Source organism: Moschus berezovskii, chromosome 1, assembly GCF_049115385.1.
Source record: "Moschus berezovskii isolate FMDL1 chromosome 1, NW_MosBer_1.0, whole genome shotgun sequence".
Classification (NCBI taxonomy): Eukaryota; Metazoa; Chordata; class Mammalia; order Artiodactyla; family Moschidae; genus Moschus; species Moschus berezovskii.
In genome coordinates, this window is record NC_142460.1 from 44,067,979 (window position 1) to 44,081,580 (window position 13,602).

General features: G+C 35.3%; 1 protein-coding gene across 5 annotated transcripts in view; it reads left to right on the forward strand.

Moving 5' to 3' along the window:
- ROBO2 (roundabout guidance receptor 2) overlaps positions 1-13,602 on the forward strand; it is a 699,021-nt gene that overhangs the window by 585,973 nt on the left and 99,446 nt on the right. For all 5 annotated transcript variants that reach the window (XM_055424356.2, XM_088836149.1, XM_088836153.1 and 2 more), the window contains exons 9-12: positions 2,813-3,018; positions 8,245-8,326; positions 8,753-8,915; positions 10,489-10,655. In XM_055424356.2, the coding sequence (XP_055280331.2) occupies positions 2,813-3,018; positions 8,245-8,326; positions 8,753-8,915; positions 10,489-10,655 (618 nt within the window). The remainder of the gene's footprint in view (positions 1-2,812; positions 3,019-8,244; positions 8,327-8,752; positions 8,916-10,488; positions 10,656-13,602) is intronic.

The window sequence follows — 13,602 nt, forward strand, 5'->3', positions numbered from 1 at the left end:
TGAATTTTAATTTCTGCATTGATTTTTACTTGAATAAGCAATCACAAAGTCAAATCATTTTGCAAGAACATTGTATGTAGGTTATACAGTTGTTGATTTTGTCGGTAAAGAAATCTAACTTTGAGATCTAAACACACACATACACACCCCTTATTATATATAGCTCTGTCTCTAAATATTAACTTGCTGATGACATATTAGCTGATGAATTCTGCTTTTATTCATAGTTTTGAATTTTTCAGATTAGTTAACAGTTTAATAATATGTAAGCCATCATCTTCATTTTGAACATGTTGTTTGGTATGATCTAGGGTGATTTAGAGCCAAATGAAGTTCCAGTGTAGAATTAAAACATATGTCATGTTCAGAAAAGCAAGCAAAACATCTATAGCAATGTTTTCTGTTATTACATTTTTGTACTTACTTTCTTGGAAATATTTTTAACTCAAGTGTTCACATGAGGGGAGATTATTAATGGTGATGAAAGGTGCTGTTGAGTGATAATTTTACTGATTATAGATAGAGCTAAGATGTTTTAAAACACTTGAATTTCAAAATATCCCTTTAAAATACCTTCTCACTAATTTGTTAACTCTTTTCTTCATTTCTTTTCTTCTCCCTTTTTTTTTCTCTCAGAAAAGTAGAAAATTGCAGTGAGAATTCGGAGTAGAGCCAATAGAATTTATAAGGACTAGAGAGAAGAAATGTATTTATATATTATATTGACAACAGATGTCGCAATGATCTTGTATGAATGGTTTACTGAGGATTTATAATGCATAGTTAGAAAAAAACATGCAGCTGTTCACAGATCACTGGAAGCCCTAAATGTTCATTTAACCTCTGACCTTAATGTCATGGAAACTTGTGGTCATCTTTCATCCATAACATCCTTGAAACTGCAAGTTCTTTCTAGCCAGGAGATTTTCAATTACTTTATTGATCAAATCCATTTACAAGACAATGAGCCACTCATTTGGGCAGTAAAAAAAGAGAAAAAGAAACTAATCAGATGTCCTTTGCCTATATCTAATGATTTCACAGATATGACAGTAAAAGCAAGTTACAATAAGTTGCCTGAATTCTATATAGATATTTCATTTGATGCAAAGAAGTAACGTTATATAAAATTTAATAAATAGCTTATTTTCTGTTAATACTGACCCATTTTTCTCAATGAATTTTAAAATCATAATGTTTGGAGAATTAGCCTTTCATTTTTGACTTATAAATTAAATAAATCCCATGAAGCTTTCAAGTTGAATAACTATTTGCACAATTATTGCCAGATATGTCAGAATTGGTGTAATATTACACTTTCATGTTCGCTCTCATTTAATTTACTTCTGAAATGAAAAATTTGATCGAGAAAATCAGTGAACTAAATGGTTCTAATTTTTATTTGTGAAGACTTCACAGAGAATACTGTTTTCCTTAGGTTTTTATAAGATTTTCTACATATACACACATTTTAACACATATTTTGATGTAGTAGGTGTAGGTTGACTTTAAGTCCTCTCTATTTTGACATGCCAGGACACATATATCATAACCTCTGTTTTAAATCAAAATTGGTTGGCTTTCTCATGGTAGGCTCTGAAAGGGCTGTTTTAATATTTTTCCCTAAAAGTGTAAAGTCTAGCAATAAAAATGCGTCTAGAATGAAAAATAAACATATAAACTAGTATTTGTAGAAGCTGGTAGACAAAGGAAATTAGAGCATTAATAAGCAAAATTACTTTCATTATGTACATTGTAATACAAGATGACTTTCTTGAGAAAAGACAGTCTTCACAGTTGCTTAACAGTAATTCAAATTCACTATTTTTTCTTTCTGTGGAAGTAATGTATGTATTTAAATATTATAGACATATAGTAAAAATATAATAAATAACAAATATACATAATTAAGCAAAACCTATGTGAAGTTTATAAAAATTTCTCTTCAGAAATCTTTCCTAGGACCTGGATATAAATTTCAATATGACATTGCCTTCTAATGAGTTGTAGATGAAAACTTGCCTCTAATTGATTCCATATTTTCATCACCCATTTAAATATTACTGTATATTTTGATATGCTTCCTAAATCATTATATAATACTTCTAAAGGTCCTGATGATACTGCTACAAATCAGCATTTGATTTAAAAAGCACAGTGACCTAAGTTCATGAAATTATGGAAAATTTACTTGAATACAGGAATTGATATATATGTAAATGCAAATTTTTCATGAAAGTCCTATTTTTGTCTTGTCATATATATATTCTTAACTAGATTTTTTTTTTGCTGAATTGTGCAGACTAATTAAGTTATATCACCTAAATTATATTACCATAATTTAGAGCAATGAAGCAGTTTTGGAAATAAAGTATTTATAGTCTAGTGTATTGTGATGAAAAATATTATATCTGTATAAATAAAACGTAACTGGTACTATGAATGTAAATTGGCCATTTTATGAATGATTGTCATAAGCTCTCCACATTTTCATTTTAATTTTAATATGATTAAGCCTTTCAGTAATACTAAACATTTCTAAGATGTCAGAGCTCATCTTATCATCATCTTAGTTACAGGTAAGTCAGAGTAAATAGTAAATAATAGGATGGCTTCAGTAAAATAGGTACAGATGTATGTGTAGTTTGTCTGGATGATAAATTTATACTGGGTATAGATTATACAGAAAAAAGTATAAGTAATATGTATGACTTTGGGGCTTTAATCTTACTTTTGCTATGACTACTGATGATATAAAGATTTCTAAATATAATAAAAGTTAAAATATTCTGAAAATGTCTTTGTGTTTTAGTTTTAACAGATAGACCTCCACCTATAATTCTACAAGGCCCAGCCAACCAGACGTTAGCAGTAGATGGCACAGCATTACTGAAATGTAAAGCTACTGGTGACCCTCTTCCTGTAATTAGCTGGTTAAAGGAGGGATTTACTTTTCTGGGTAGAGATCCAAGAGCAACTATACAAGAACAAGGAACCTTGCAGATTAAGAACTTAAGGGTAAGTAATGTTGAGTTTGTATTTGGATCTTCCTCTCAACATAAGTGTGTATATCCCTAGGGAATCACTCCATTGGGAAATTAAATCTTACATGCCTGTATGATCGCTGTACATGTGATTATAGACCATGTTATTTCTTATTTTACAAATGACAAACTGAAATTAAAGGGAAGTTCTAATTGAAATTAGAAGGAAGTACACTGTCCTTATTTTAATCATAAGTTCTTAACAGACCTAGAAACTTTCTATTCTTCCTTCAACCCCATATGTATGTGATCAATGAAACTAAAAAGGTTAAACACATAAAGTTAGTGATAGTAATGGTATATTTAAAATAGTTTGAAAAAAATAAAATAATTTGAAAATGACAAATGTATCTGTTCTACTCTCATGAACAAGGGAGTTTCGAAGGAAATGAGGATAAAACAGTTCAGTCAAACACTATGTGGAAAATAAGAAAGAGATGAGACTGGTGAGGACACAGGAAGCAAGTTTGGCTAGTTCATAAAAAAGTCTTATAGTTTAGGCAAAGTTGCTGTGCAGTTTAGATATAAATCTGTGGATTACAGCGAGCCATTGCTGATCTTTTAGTGGAAAATGACATGATAGTCAATGATCGTTCCTGCCAACTTACCAAATTAGACTTGTTTTTGGAGCAACTCAAAATAATATTTATTTCTGAATATTGTATTAGCTATCCACTATGTGTAACAGTATTAGCAAATATCTAGAGGCTTGAAGCAACACGTATTTATGACCTCATAGCTTCTGTTAGGATCCTGAGCATAATTTAGCAAGGCCTTCTGCCCTAGGGTCTCAGAAAGCTTTTGTCAGGGTTATAGTCTCATCTGAAAACTGACTGCAGATCAGTTTGCTTTCAAACAAAATGGTTGTTAGCATTTAGTTCCTAATGGCTTTCGAACTGGTGACCTCAGCTTCTTGCTTCTTGTTGACTGAAGGTTACTTGTGGTTCCTTACCATGTGGATATTCCCAATACTTGCTTCCTCAAAATCAACAAGGAAGACAGTCTTTTAGCAAGACAGGATTACTACCCTATATAGCAATCACAAATGTGACATCTTGTCATCCATGGTATACTCTGTTGGCCAGGAGTATGTCAATAGGTCCTCACACATTTGAGGTGAGTGGTTACACAAGTTGTCAGTACCGAAAGGATGTTGTCATGGGAACCACCTGCCCTACGCAAGTATATTCAATTCATTCAGCCAAATATAGAAAGCCTCCCTTCCATATAACAAATACTATGCTAAAGCTCAAGACTATGTCAGAATAGTCATAAGACTGGGAATGAGGGCCTGAATTAGGGTGGTTGATCCGATAGTATATGAAGAAAAAATTGATTGAAAATGATTCAGTGAAAAAACAGTTGGTAGAATCTGGTATCTAGGTATAAATTGGGAACCAAGGTGATTAAAAAGAAACAAACAAAAACATGTTGAATTTTCCCATTCAGAAGCCAGAGGAATAAGGTAAAATAGTTATTACATGTATTTTCAAATGATCACCACAGGCAGTTTTTTCTACAATGTAAAGGATTTGGAATCACATGTTTATCAGGTGTGTCAAATACAGATACCTAAAAAAAAGGAAGAATAACTTTTTTGTAGTGTGTACATGTACAGACACAAATCTTTAACTTGTTATTAAAGTGAATGTGTGTAATTTTTATTTTAATTTTGAGACATGCATTGCTCTGAGTAGACAAAATGCCGTCAAATTTTATTTGAAGAAAAATTACACAGGTTTTTCACCTTTGTTTATTATAAATTAATTGTAAACCTTCCTTCAATAAAATAGGACTCATTTAAAAATTAATGCCAACTTTCCTTGATTAAACAATTTAACCTCTTTCTTTGAGCCAAAGGCAGAATTTTGGGGCCACAGATGATAATGCATTTCCACTGTACTGCTGTATTAAAGGGTGTATTTGAACAGTCAAGACCCCCAGTAGTGCTTAAAAGTAGTAATTAAAGGTGGGTGCTTGATGATGTCAAAGAAACTTTGAGACTTCTGTCAGGCTTCTAAGTAGTCTTTCATAGATACCTCCATCTGGGGGCTTGTCTTCAGCCAACTACACAAGGAGAAAAGTAGGTGAGAGTGTACCAGCACATTGTCTCTTTTTTAAAACACTTGGTTAAAAATAAAAGGAGAAGGATAGGAAAGATATGGAGCACTCATAACCAGAAAATATATTACTTAAAGTTAAGGAATAAAAATGAATGTGGTAATGATGGTGAAACAAAACCGAGCTTTGGTAATGATATTTAGGATTTTCATATCACTTCTGATAAAATTCCGTAATGAAAATGTTATTTTTTTCTGTAAGATGACTGTCTTTAACAGGAAATAAAATGTTTTACAGTACTTCACTGAAACAGTCAAAAGAGGGTTTCCGTAGGTCATATTTCTTTGTGTCTCACTTTTTCAGCACTTAATGCAAAAGGGGAAAATTTGTGTGATGAACACCGTACACTTATGGTCCAGCTAATTGGTAACTGAATCTGTTTCTTTTGGGAAGTAGAATATTCCTAATACTCATTAAAACCTACCTACCACAGCTAATGTCAAACTCGTATCTCCATGTAATGACAAGGAGATGCAGTTAAGAAGCATTACCTACCTATTCTTCTTTTAGCATTTGCACATAATAACAAGTGCTACATTTTAGTTCAACTGCTATAATAAAATGCAAATTCTTTACTCTTTCACGGGCCATATTCAAATGAACATCCCATTAAAATCCAACCTCGACTCATTATATTTAGTTTGTGAGTGATACTTCTTAAATGCAAAGATTTCTAATGACTATAATGCGTGCATAGCCACATTTGAAAAAATGGCTTTTTCTATAATGGCTATCCCCCATCATTCATTGGCATAATAGAAGACAATTGTGCAGAGATATTATAGCAAAGAATGACATGCCAGAGCAATTTGAAACTTAAGTTAAAATACACAATGACATTTAAAAATCAATTAAAATGGTGGAACCACAGTAACATCTAGGCACTAATGATTTACCCAGGAATCAATTGTGGAAAGTTGAGTCATCAATACACTTACATTTTGAACCCAGCAGATACTATATTCCATGAACTCGTATTTTATCAACGAGTAGACTCGTGTTCATCATGGAATTGTACTTCTATATCTTCTGCTTTGCCTTACTCTGATCATCCATTTCTCGTCCCAGTCTCACTTTTCCTTCACGCCTAAACTATTGTGAACGAATGTTGTTTGTAATGTCAGCCCATGGGGCTCCACCACAGGGAGGGCTTTTAATTGACATCTTACTGATGTTGGAGTTTTTGTCAAGATATAATCACAGAATCTTCAGCCTTTCACATTTATAAAAGAGAACGCTTGATTATATTATCAACTGTTCCTCAGTTCTGTCTTGTCACAACAAAAATTTGAAGCGACGGACTTTAAAGCCCTTGGCGTGTCACAGCCCTCCGATAGACTGTGCCTCAGCTCTTGGACAGATCAGTGTTGCAGCTCCATGTTACAGCTCAGTTTCATTTAGAAAACAAAGGAATATACATCCTCAAGGCGTGACGGCATGCTGACCCAAAAGATGCAAAGAGAAGAGAGCGAGAGCACCCCGGCCCTTTGGCTCCTCTTTTTATGTTTTTTTTCTCCTCCCCCCTGGGCCTGCCCTATGTAAATTGGGCTAGCCAGGGGTGCTCTTTGTTCTACCTGAGGTCGTCACTCTGGTCCTTGGACCTTCCTTTGTTCTATTTTCACGGACTTTTCCCTTCCTTGTCTTTTAGCCACCGCCATTCTGGACTCCTTTTTCCTAGTCTAACTACTAAAATAAGCAAATAGATGGGGAAACAGTGGCTGACTTTATTTTGGGGGGCTCCAAAGTCACTGCGGATGGTTACTGCAGCCATGAAATTAAAAGATGTTTACTCCTTGGAAGGAAAGTTATGACCAACCCAGACAGCATATTAAAAAGCAGAGATATTACTTTGCCAACAAAGGTCCATCTAGTCAAGGCTATGGTTTTACCAATAGTCATGTATGGATGTGAGAGTTGGACTATAAAAAAAGCTGAGCACCAAAGAATTGATGCTTTTGAACTGTGGTGTTGGAAAAGACTCTTGAAAGTCCCTTGGAAAGTCCATCCTAAAGGAGATCAGTCCTGAGTGTTCATTGGCAGGACTGATGTTGAAGCTGAAACTCCAATACTTTGGCCACCTGATGCGAAGAGCTGACTTATTTGAAAAGACCCTGATGCTGGGAAAGATTGAGGGCAGGAGGAAACGAGGACAACAGAGGATGAGATGGTTGGGTGACATCACCAACTTAATGGAGATGAGTTTGAGTAGACTCCAGGATTTGGTGATGGACAGGGAGGCCTGTCGTGCTGTGGTCCATGGGATCACAAAGAGTTGGACACAACTGAGTGACTGAACTGAACTGAACATAAGTAATTGGTGAATAAAGGTTTTAAGTATACTTTAAAAAGTGTTATGTATAAGTTCTGTGACCCTGTCAGCTCTGTATTGCAATCATTCTATAGGTATCATTTATTTGTTTTTAATGATGAAACTTTATTTCATTCACTGTTACACTGTTACAACTTTAATGTGAGTACTGCACTCTTTAAAGGAAAGATTCAGTTTTCCATTTTTAAAAAGTTTTTTTTTCCCTTTTCACTTTTCTCCATATCTTTATAAAAAAAAAAGAAGTGTTTCCCCCTACCTCCTTGTTATCTGAGTGCTTATTTACTTCCAGGTATATTTTATCATGTGAAATACAGTTTATTGATGACAAAGAGGACAGCTTTACACTACTGACATTGCAGCCAGATTCTTTACTGTCTGAGCTACCAGGAAAGCCTGAATGTTTATAGGATTCTGAAAACTTCTCCCCTGAGTTATCCATATCTAACTCTGATACAGTGAAGCCCCAACATAAAATGGAGTTAACAGATAAGAGGATTGCCATGGAGGCAAATAGAAAGCTATTAAGGTTTACAGACAAAGAACATTTAGTTGTAGAAATATAATAAGAATCTTTGAACCACTCTTATGAGTTTATTTTAATATTTCATGTGTATGTATGATTGACTCTAGTGAATAATTCCAACAACCAAATGATATATTTTAGAAGTCAAATATTGCCTTGTTGAGACTGAGTAATCACTCTAAAAATCAATTAAAACAGTTTTATTCTCTCCCTTCTATGCACACTAGATTTCTGATACTGGCACTTATACTTGTGTGGCTACAAGTTCAAGTGGGGAGACTTCCTGGAGTGCTGTGCTGGATGTGACAGGTGAATTCTTTGTGAACTATTTTAACAGAAGAAATCTTGAGCCAGTTTTAGTGATTAGCTCATTATCAGATAACAAGTTGAAGAGAGAGCAAGATTTTAAATTTATTGACTGTAAAAACTAAGCTTTATGTCACTTTTTCATTTCTACCCTGCTTGGCACATAGCATTGCATATATGAAATTTGATACATTTGTCCTTGATAATCTTAGTATTTTCTCTTACTAAAGAGCAAGCAGTTCAAGTGATCATGTGTGAAAGTAAATATTTTCTGATATTTAGGGAAAAAAACATTCACTTATATACTTTAGATTCATGAAGAATTGCTCACTGTCTATTCAAATTCTTTAATAGACTATTTTCTGTCTTTTAAGCATCATTGTCAACTTATGCAATCAGAAATGAATTTTTTTCTGTTTGTCCTCATAGAATCTGGAGCAACAATCAGTAAAAGTTATGATTTAAATGACCTACCTGGACCACCTTCCAAACCACAGGTCACTGATGTTACTAAGAACAGTGTCACCTTGTCCTGGCAACCAGGTACCCCTGGAATCCTTCCAGCAAGTGCATATATCATTGAGGCTTTCAGGTATGAGACAGTTTCTTTTTTCTCCATTGGGTTTTTGCTTTAGCTCCTATATCCTAAAATCTCAAGTGAGCTATCCTGCTGTTTTATTCTAAGGACATGTTTAACCAGTCATTTTAAGAATTTATCTTTGGTATTTGACTTTGTTCAAGAATAGATTTGGGGTTTATTTTTCATTCATACCTTAATTATAACATTAAATATACATCATCCTTGCCTATGTATATAGGCATCTAGTTATGACATCATCACTTAGCTCTTTTCTTTAGCCTGACCATTGTAGGGATTTAAGATAAGAATTTGGCTTTAGAACTGAGCAGGACATAATTAGACACAAGCACTTTTTAAGTTACACAAGTTGAAGCCTGGAAACTTGGAACTTTACTTCCTAATAATTAGAGAAGAATTTGAAATAATTCCAGTGTTTTATGCTATATATTTGACTACATGTATTGGCTATGCCTAAGAGAAAATTAAAAACTATAATTAAGAGATTGATTACAAGTACTTTTGATGGCTGAAAGGAAAAGTTAGGTCCAATCATTATTAGGAATAATTGCCCTCACCTTAGGGATATAGAGTATAAATTAGCCAATACTGGTATAAAACTGTCTTATGAGAATTTGAAAAAACAGTTATACTAATGAGAAAATGTAGCTTCATATTCAAACTGCTTCTATTTGCCATTATAAATATAGTGATAGCGCCTCTCCTTTTTAAGCATAAGGGCAAATCACCACTTTCATTTTAGATTTCCCTAATCTATTAAAGTTAATGATCAGTACCTAGTTTTCGAATTTCACAAGTGTTTCTCTGTAATTTTCATGCTTTGATGTATAAGGACTTCTGAAAATCAGACAGCCCTGAAAAATCACCTTTTCTCCTCATTCTAAGCAAAAGTAGTATTTGACCTTAGACAGAGGGCTGTGAAAGGGCATCCTATCTGTTAAGGGGTCCGCACACACAGTCAGAGATTTTCACTATTCTGAGATGTGAAATCACAATTCTGTGTAATGTACAATTTTATTAAAAATGTGACCAAGGGAAAATATTCATTACATGCTTCCTTTCTTCTTTTACAGATATGTAGTTTTAGAAGGCTCTATTATAATATTGCATGTGGAATTGATGCAAAAGAAAACACAACTTGTAACAGGAAAATGTATTGGCATAATTTACTCTGTAGTCCATTTATTCTTTCTGCAGGTTAATTCTTTTCAAGGTATATATATACATTACGAGGACCATATTTATTGTATAAACTTGATGTTGTGATCTTGGCCTCTGTTCCTTTTACAGGTATTCATTTAGTGGGCTGCTGTGCTTTAGCAAAGGGCTATCACATCTCCTGGGCTGAGTTTAATTTTGTTGTGCATGGCACTTCCGTTAGGTGGGCTCGGCTTTGTTGTGGAATAAACTGAAATCATCCAAATGTTTCATTTATTGGGCTGAACACTTCAAGCGTTGTGTGTGTGTGTGTTTAATTTTCAGCCATTAACCTTTGTCATTGATATCCAACTCCATTTCCAAGACCCTCATGACTGTTGTTTAAATGAAATTTCTGTTCCCGTTTCAGCCAATCGGTGAGCAATAGCTGGCAGACAGTGGCAAACCACGTAAAGACCACCCTCTATACAGTGAGAGGACTACGGCCCAATACAATCTATTTATTCATGGTCAGAGCAATCAACCCCCAAGGTCTCAGTGACCCGAGTGCTATGTCAGATCCTGTGCGCACCCAAGGTAATTTCAGTAACTGTAAACATGACTGGTTCTAGAAAGAGGCATTAAACATGTCTTTAAGGGCAAAGGGATTGCAGGACCAACGATAAATGCATCTGCATTGCATATTAAAATGTTTCACTAGACCTGGTCCAGTGAAAGAAGAGAAAGCTTCTTTGTTGTTCACCTTAGTGAGTATAGCTTCTTTCTGGAGCTGTCAGGGTTTATTTAGTAAAAATGAAACACAATAATTTGGTACAATTACACAGTAATTTAAGGTGGGGCTTAACTGTAGGGTTTCAGGGGCTTCCCAGGTAGCTCAGTGGTAAAGAATCCACCTGCCAACGCAGGAGACGTGAGTTCGATCCCTGGGTCAGCAGAATCCCCTGGAGGAGGAATGGCAAATAACTCCAGTATTCTTGCCTTGGAAATCCCCTGGACAGAAGATCCTGGCAGGCTACAGTCTATGGGGTGGCAAAAGAGTCAGACATGACTTAGTGACTAAACAACAGCAAAACTTATTGGTCATCATTTTAATTATATAATAGAAATTTAAAGATATATAATTTATGGGCTTCCCTGAGAGACTTCACTTTCACTTTTCACTTTCACACATTGGAGAAGGAAATGGCAACCCACTCCAGTGTTCTTGCCTGGAGAATCCCAGGGACAGGGGAGCCTGGTGGGCTCTATGGGGTCACACAGAGTCGGACACGACTGAAGTGACTTAGCAGCAGCAGCAGCTGGTGAGTCAGTGGTAATGAATCCACCTGTCAGAGAAGATGATGTGGGTTTAATCCGTGGATTGAGAAGATCCCCTGGAGAAAGTCATGGCAGCACACTCCAATGTTCTTGCCTGGAAAATCCCATGGACCGAGGAGCCTGGTGCGCTTCAGTGCATGGGGTCATGAAGAGTCTGACACACTGAACACACTTGCACACAGGATTTTCCCATATTTCAAAGGAAGGCAGAATGTTTCTCCTTCTTTGAAATTAGTTCTGCCATAATGAAGAGTGAACGTTAATGGATAAGATGCCCTGTTAAGGATATCAAAATTGCTTCCTATGGTTCAAGAATTGGGTTTTGATTGCAAAGTGGGTCTGGATCACCTGGGGCTACCTTAGAAAAAATTCTCAAGCCCTGACTCTGAAGCTCTAGGGGTGGCGCCCAGCAGTTTGTTAAAGTGTCCCCCCAGGAATGTTCGTGCTCAAGTCTAACAAGCATCTTTACAGTAAATGGTATTAAACCAGAGTTTAAAGCAACAATTGGTTTCAGGAAGCTGTAAATCAAGCTTTATTCCTGAGGTATGTGATGCTTTTGACTAATAATAATTAAAAAAAACAATATTATAAGATCAAAATGGAAGATTCCCCATCTCATCTTTAGTAGCCTGTCTCTTCACACTGAGAAATTGCTGGAGTCTAGGGGTTAATATGGGATGTTGAATTTCCCTTGTTACTAGTAGATGAAGGGAATTAATAAAATAGAAAAGGTGGCTTTATTATTTGTTACGACTTACTTCCCACAAGGTTCTTGAGAAAGGGTTAATTATTTCTTATTTGTAGAAGGTTTTGAACACGATATAATTCAAAGTAGTATTTTTATGCTATGAAAAGCACCATACAGCCATAAAATATTATTATAATTACAATGTAACTTGGCGATAGTAACTAGCATGCTATTATAACAGAGAAGGGCGCCTTAAAGGAATCAAGTCAAATAAAGTCACCACGTGATTTTGCAACGTTGCTGACATAATGACAGTCATGGGAGGAGGGGGTGCCACTTTGCTATTGTTCTCTGAGAAGTAATGTGATTAATTTTCCATGATGATAAAGGGCCTGTAGGTAAAGAACCTGTCTCGAGAGAAAGAAAAAGTACAACAAGGAATTTGAAGACCTTAAACTGGTTCTATTTTACCTTGCCTGGATCCACTTGATTTTAATGTGTATGAATTTAATGAGTAAATTTAATTATTGAACTTAAAAAAAGAGAGATGTATGGTTTTTAAGTCAAGAAATTGTAGTACTCAGATCATTTTTCACTTGTATAGATAGAAATAGGTTTTGTACATAGCTGCAATGGGAAGTAGGGAGATCACAGAATGGGGAAGACTCTTGGTGTGATTAAATCTGGCAGCCCTTCTTGATCATTCAATAACAGTGCCAGTCACTAAATCTTGATTCATAAAATAACTTCTCTGCGAAAAGGTCAACAAAGATTAATGAAGAGTTGTTTGTGATCTGGCTTGTTCCAGTCGAGAGACCATACAGAGCAAAAGACTTATGCTCCCTTAACAGATATTTAATAGAAAAATTCATGTTTTGTGTCTGAATGTCAGGATCATTTCTGATACCACACTTTCAAGCAACTTTGCATTCTGCCAAGCACTTCTTTGCAAAGAACACTTTACGGTGTGAGCTCTTATTTTTTGAAGATACTAATGCTGTAGAGTTTACAGATTTCTTATTTCAGTAAGGCAGCAAATGCTTGTACCATCAATAGCGTAGTAAACCATAGCTATATTAGCAAAGACTAGTAACATTCACATGGTATTAATAATATATACGTCTTTTGATATATTGGTACATATATTGTGTATGTTGTCTAAAACTCCCTCTGCTGTTTATGTTAAAGTTATATTAAAGATGAAAAAGAAGTGGAGCTAGAAAAAAAGTACCAAAATGTAGTGCCCAATCGTTTAGTCACTCAGTCGTGTCCAACTCTTTTGTGACCCTATGGACTGTAGCCTGCCAGGCTCCTCTGTCCATGGGATTTCTCAGGCAAGGTTACTGGAGTGGGTTGTCATTTCTTTCTCCAGGAGATCTTCCTGACCCAAAGATCATACTCCTAATTTCTGCACTGGCAGGGATATTCTTTTCCACTGAGCCACCAGGGAAGCCCTCCAGTTTAAGTTAGCGCACCCAGTTTAAATTGTTTTTGAGATAGGCACTTAAAAATATATTT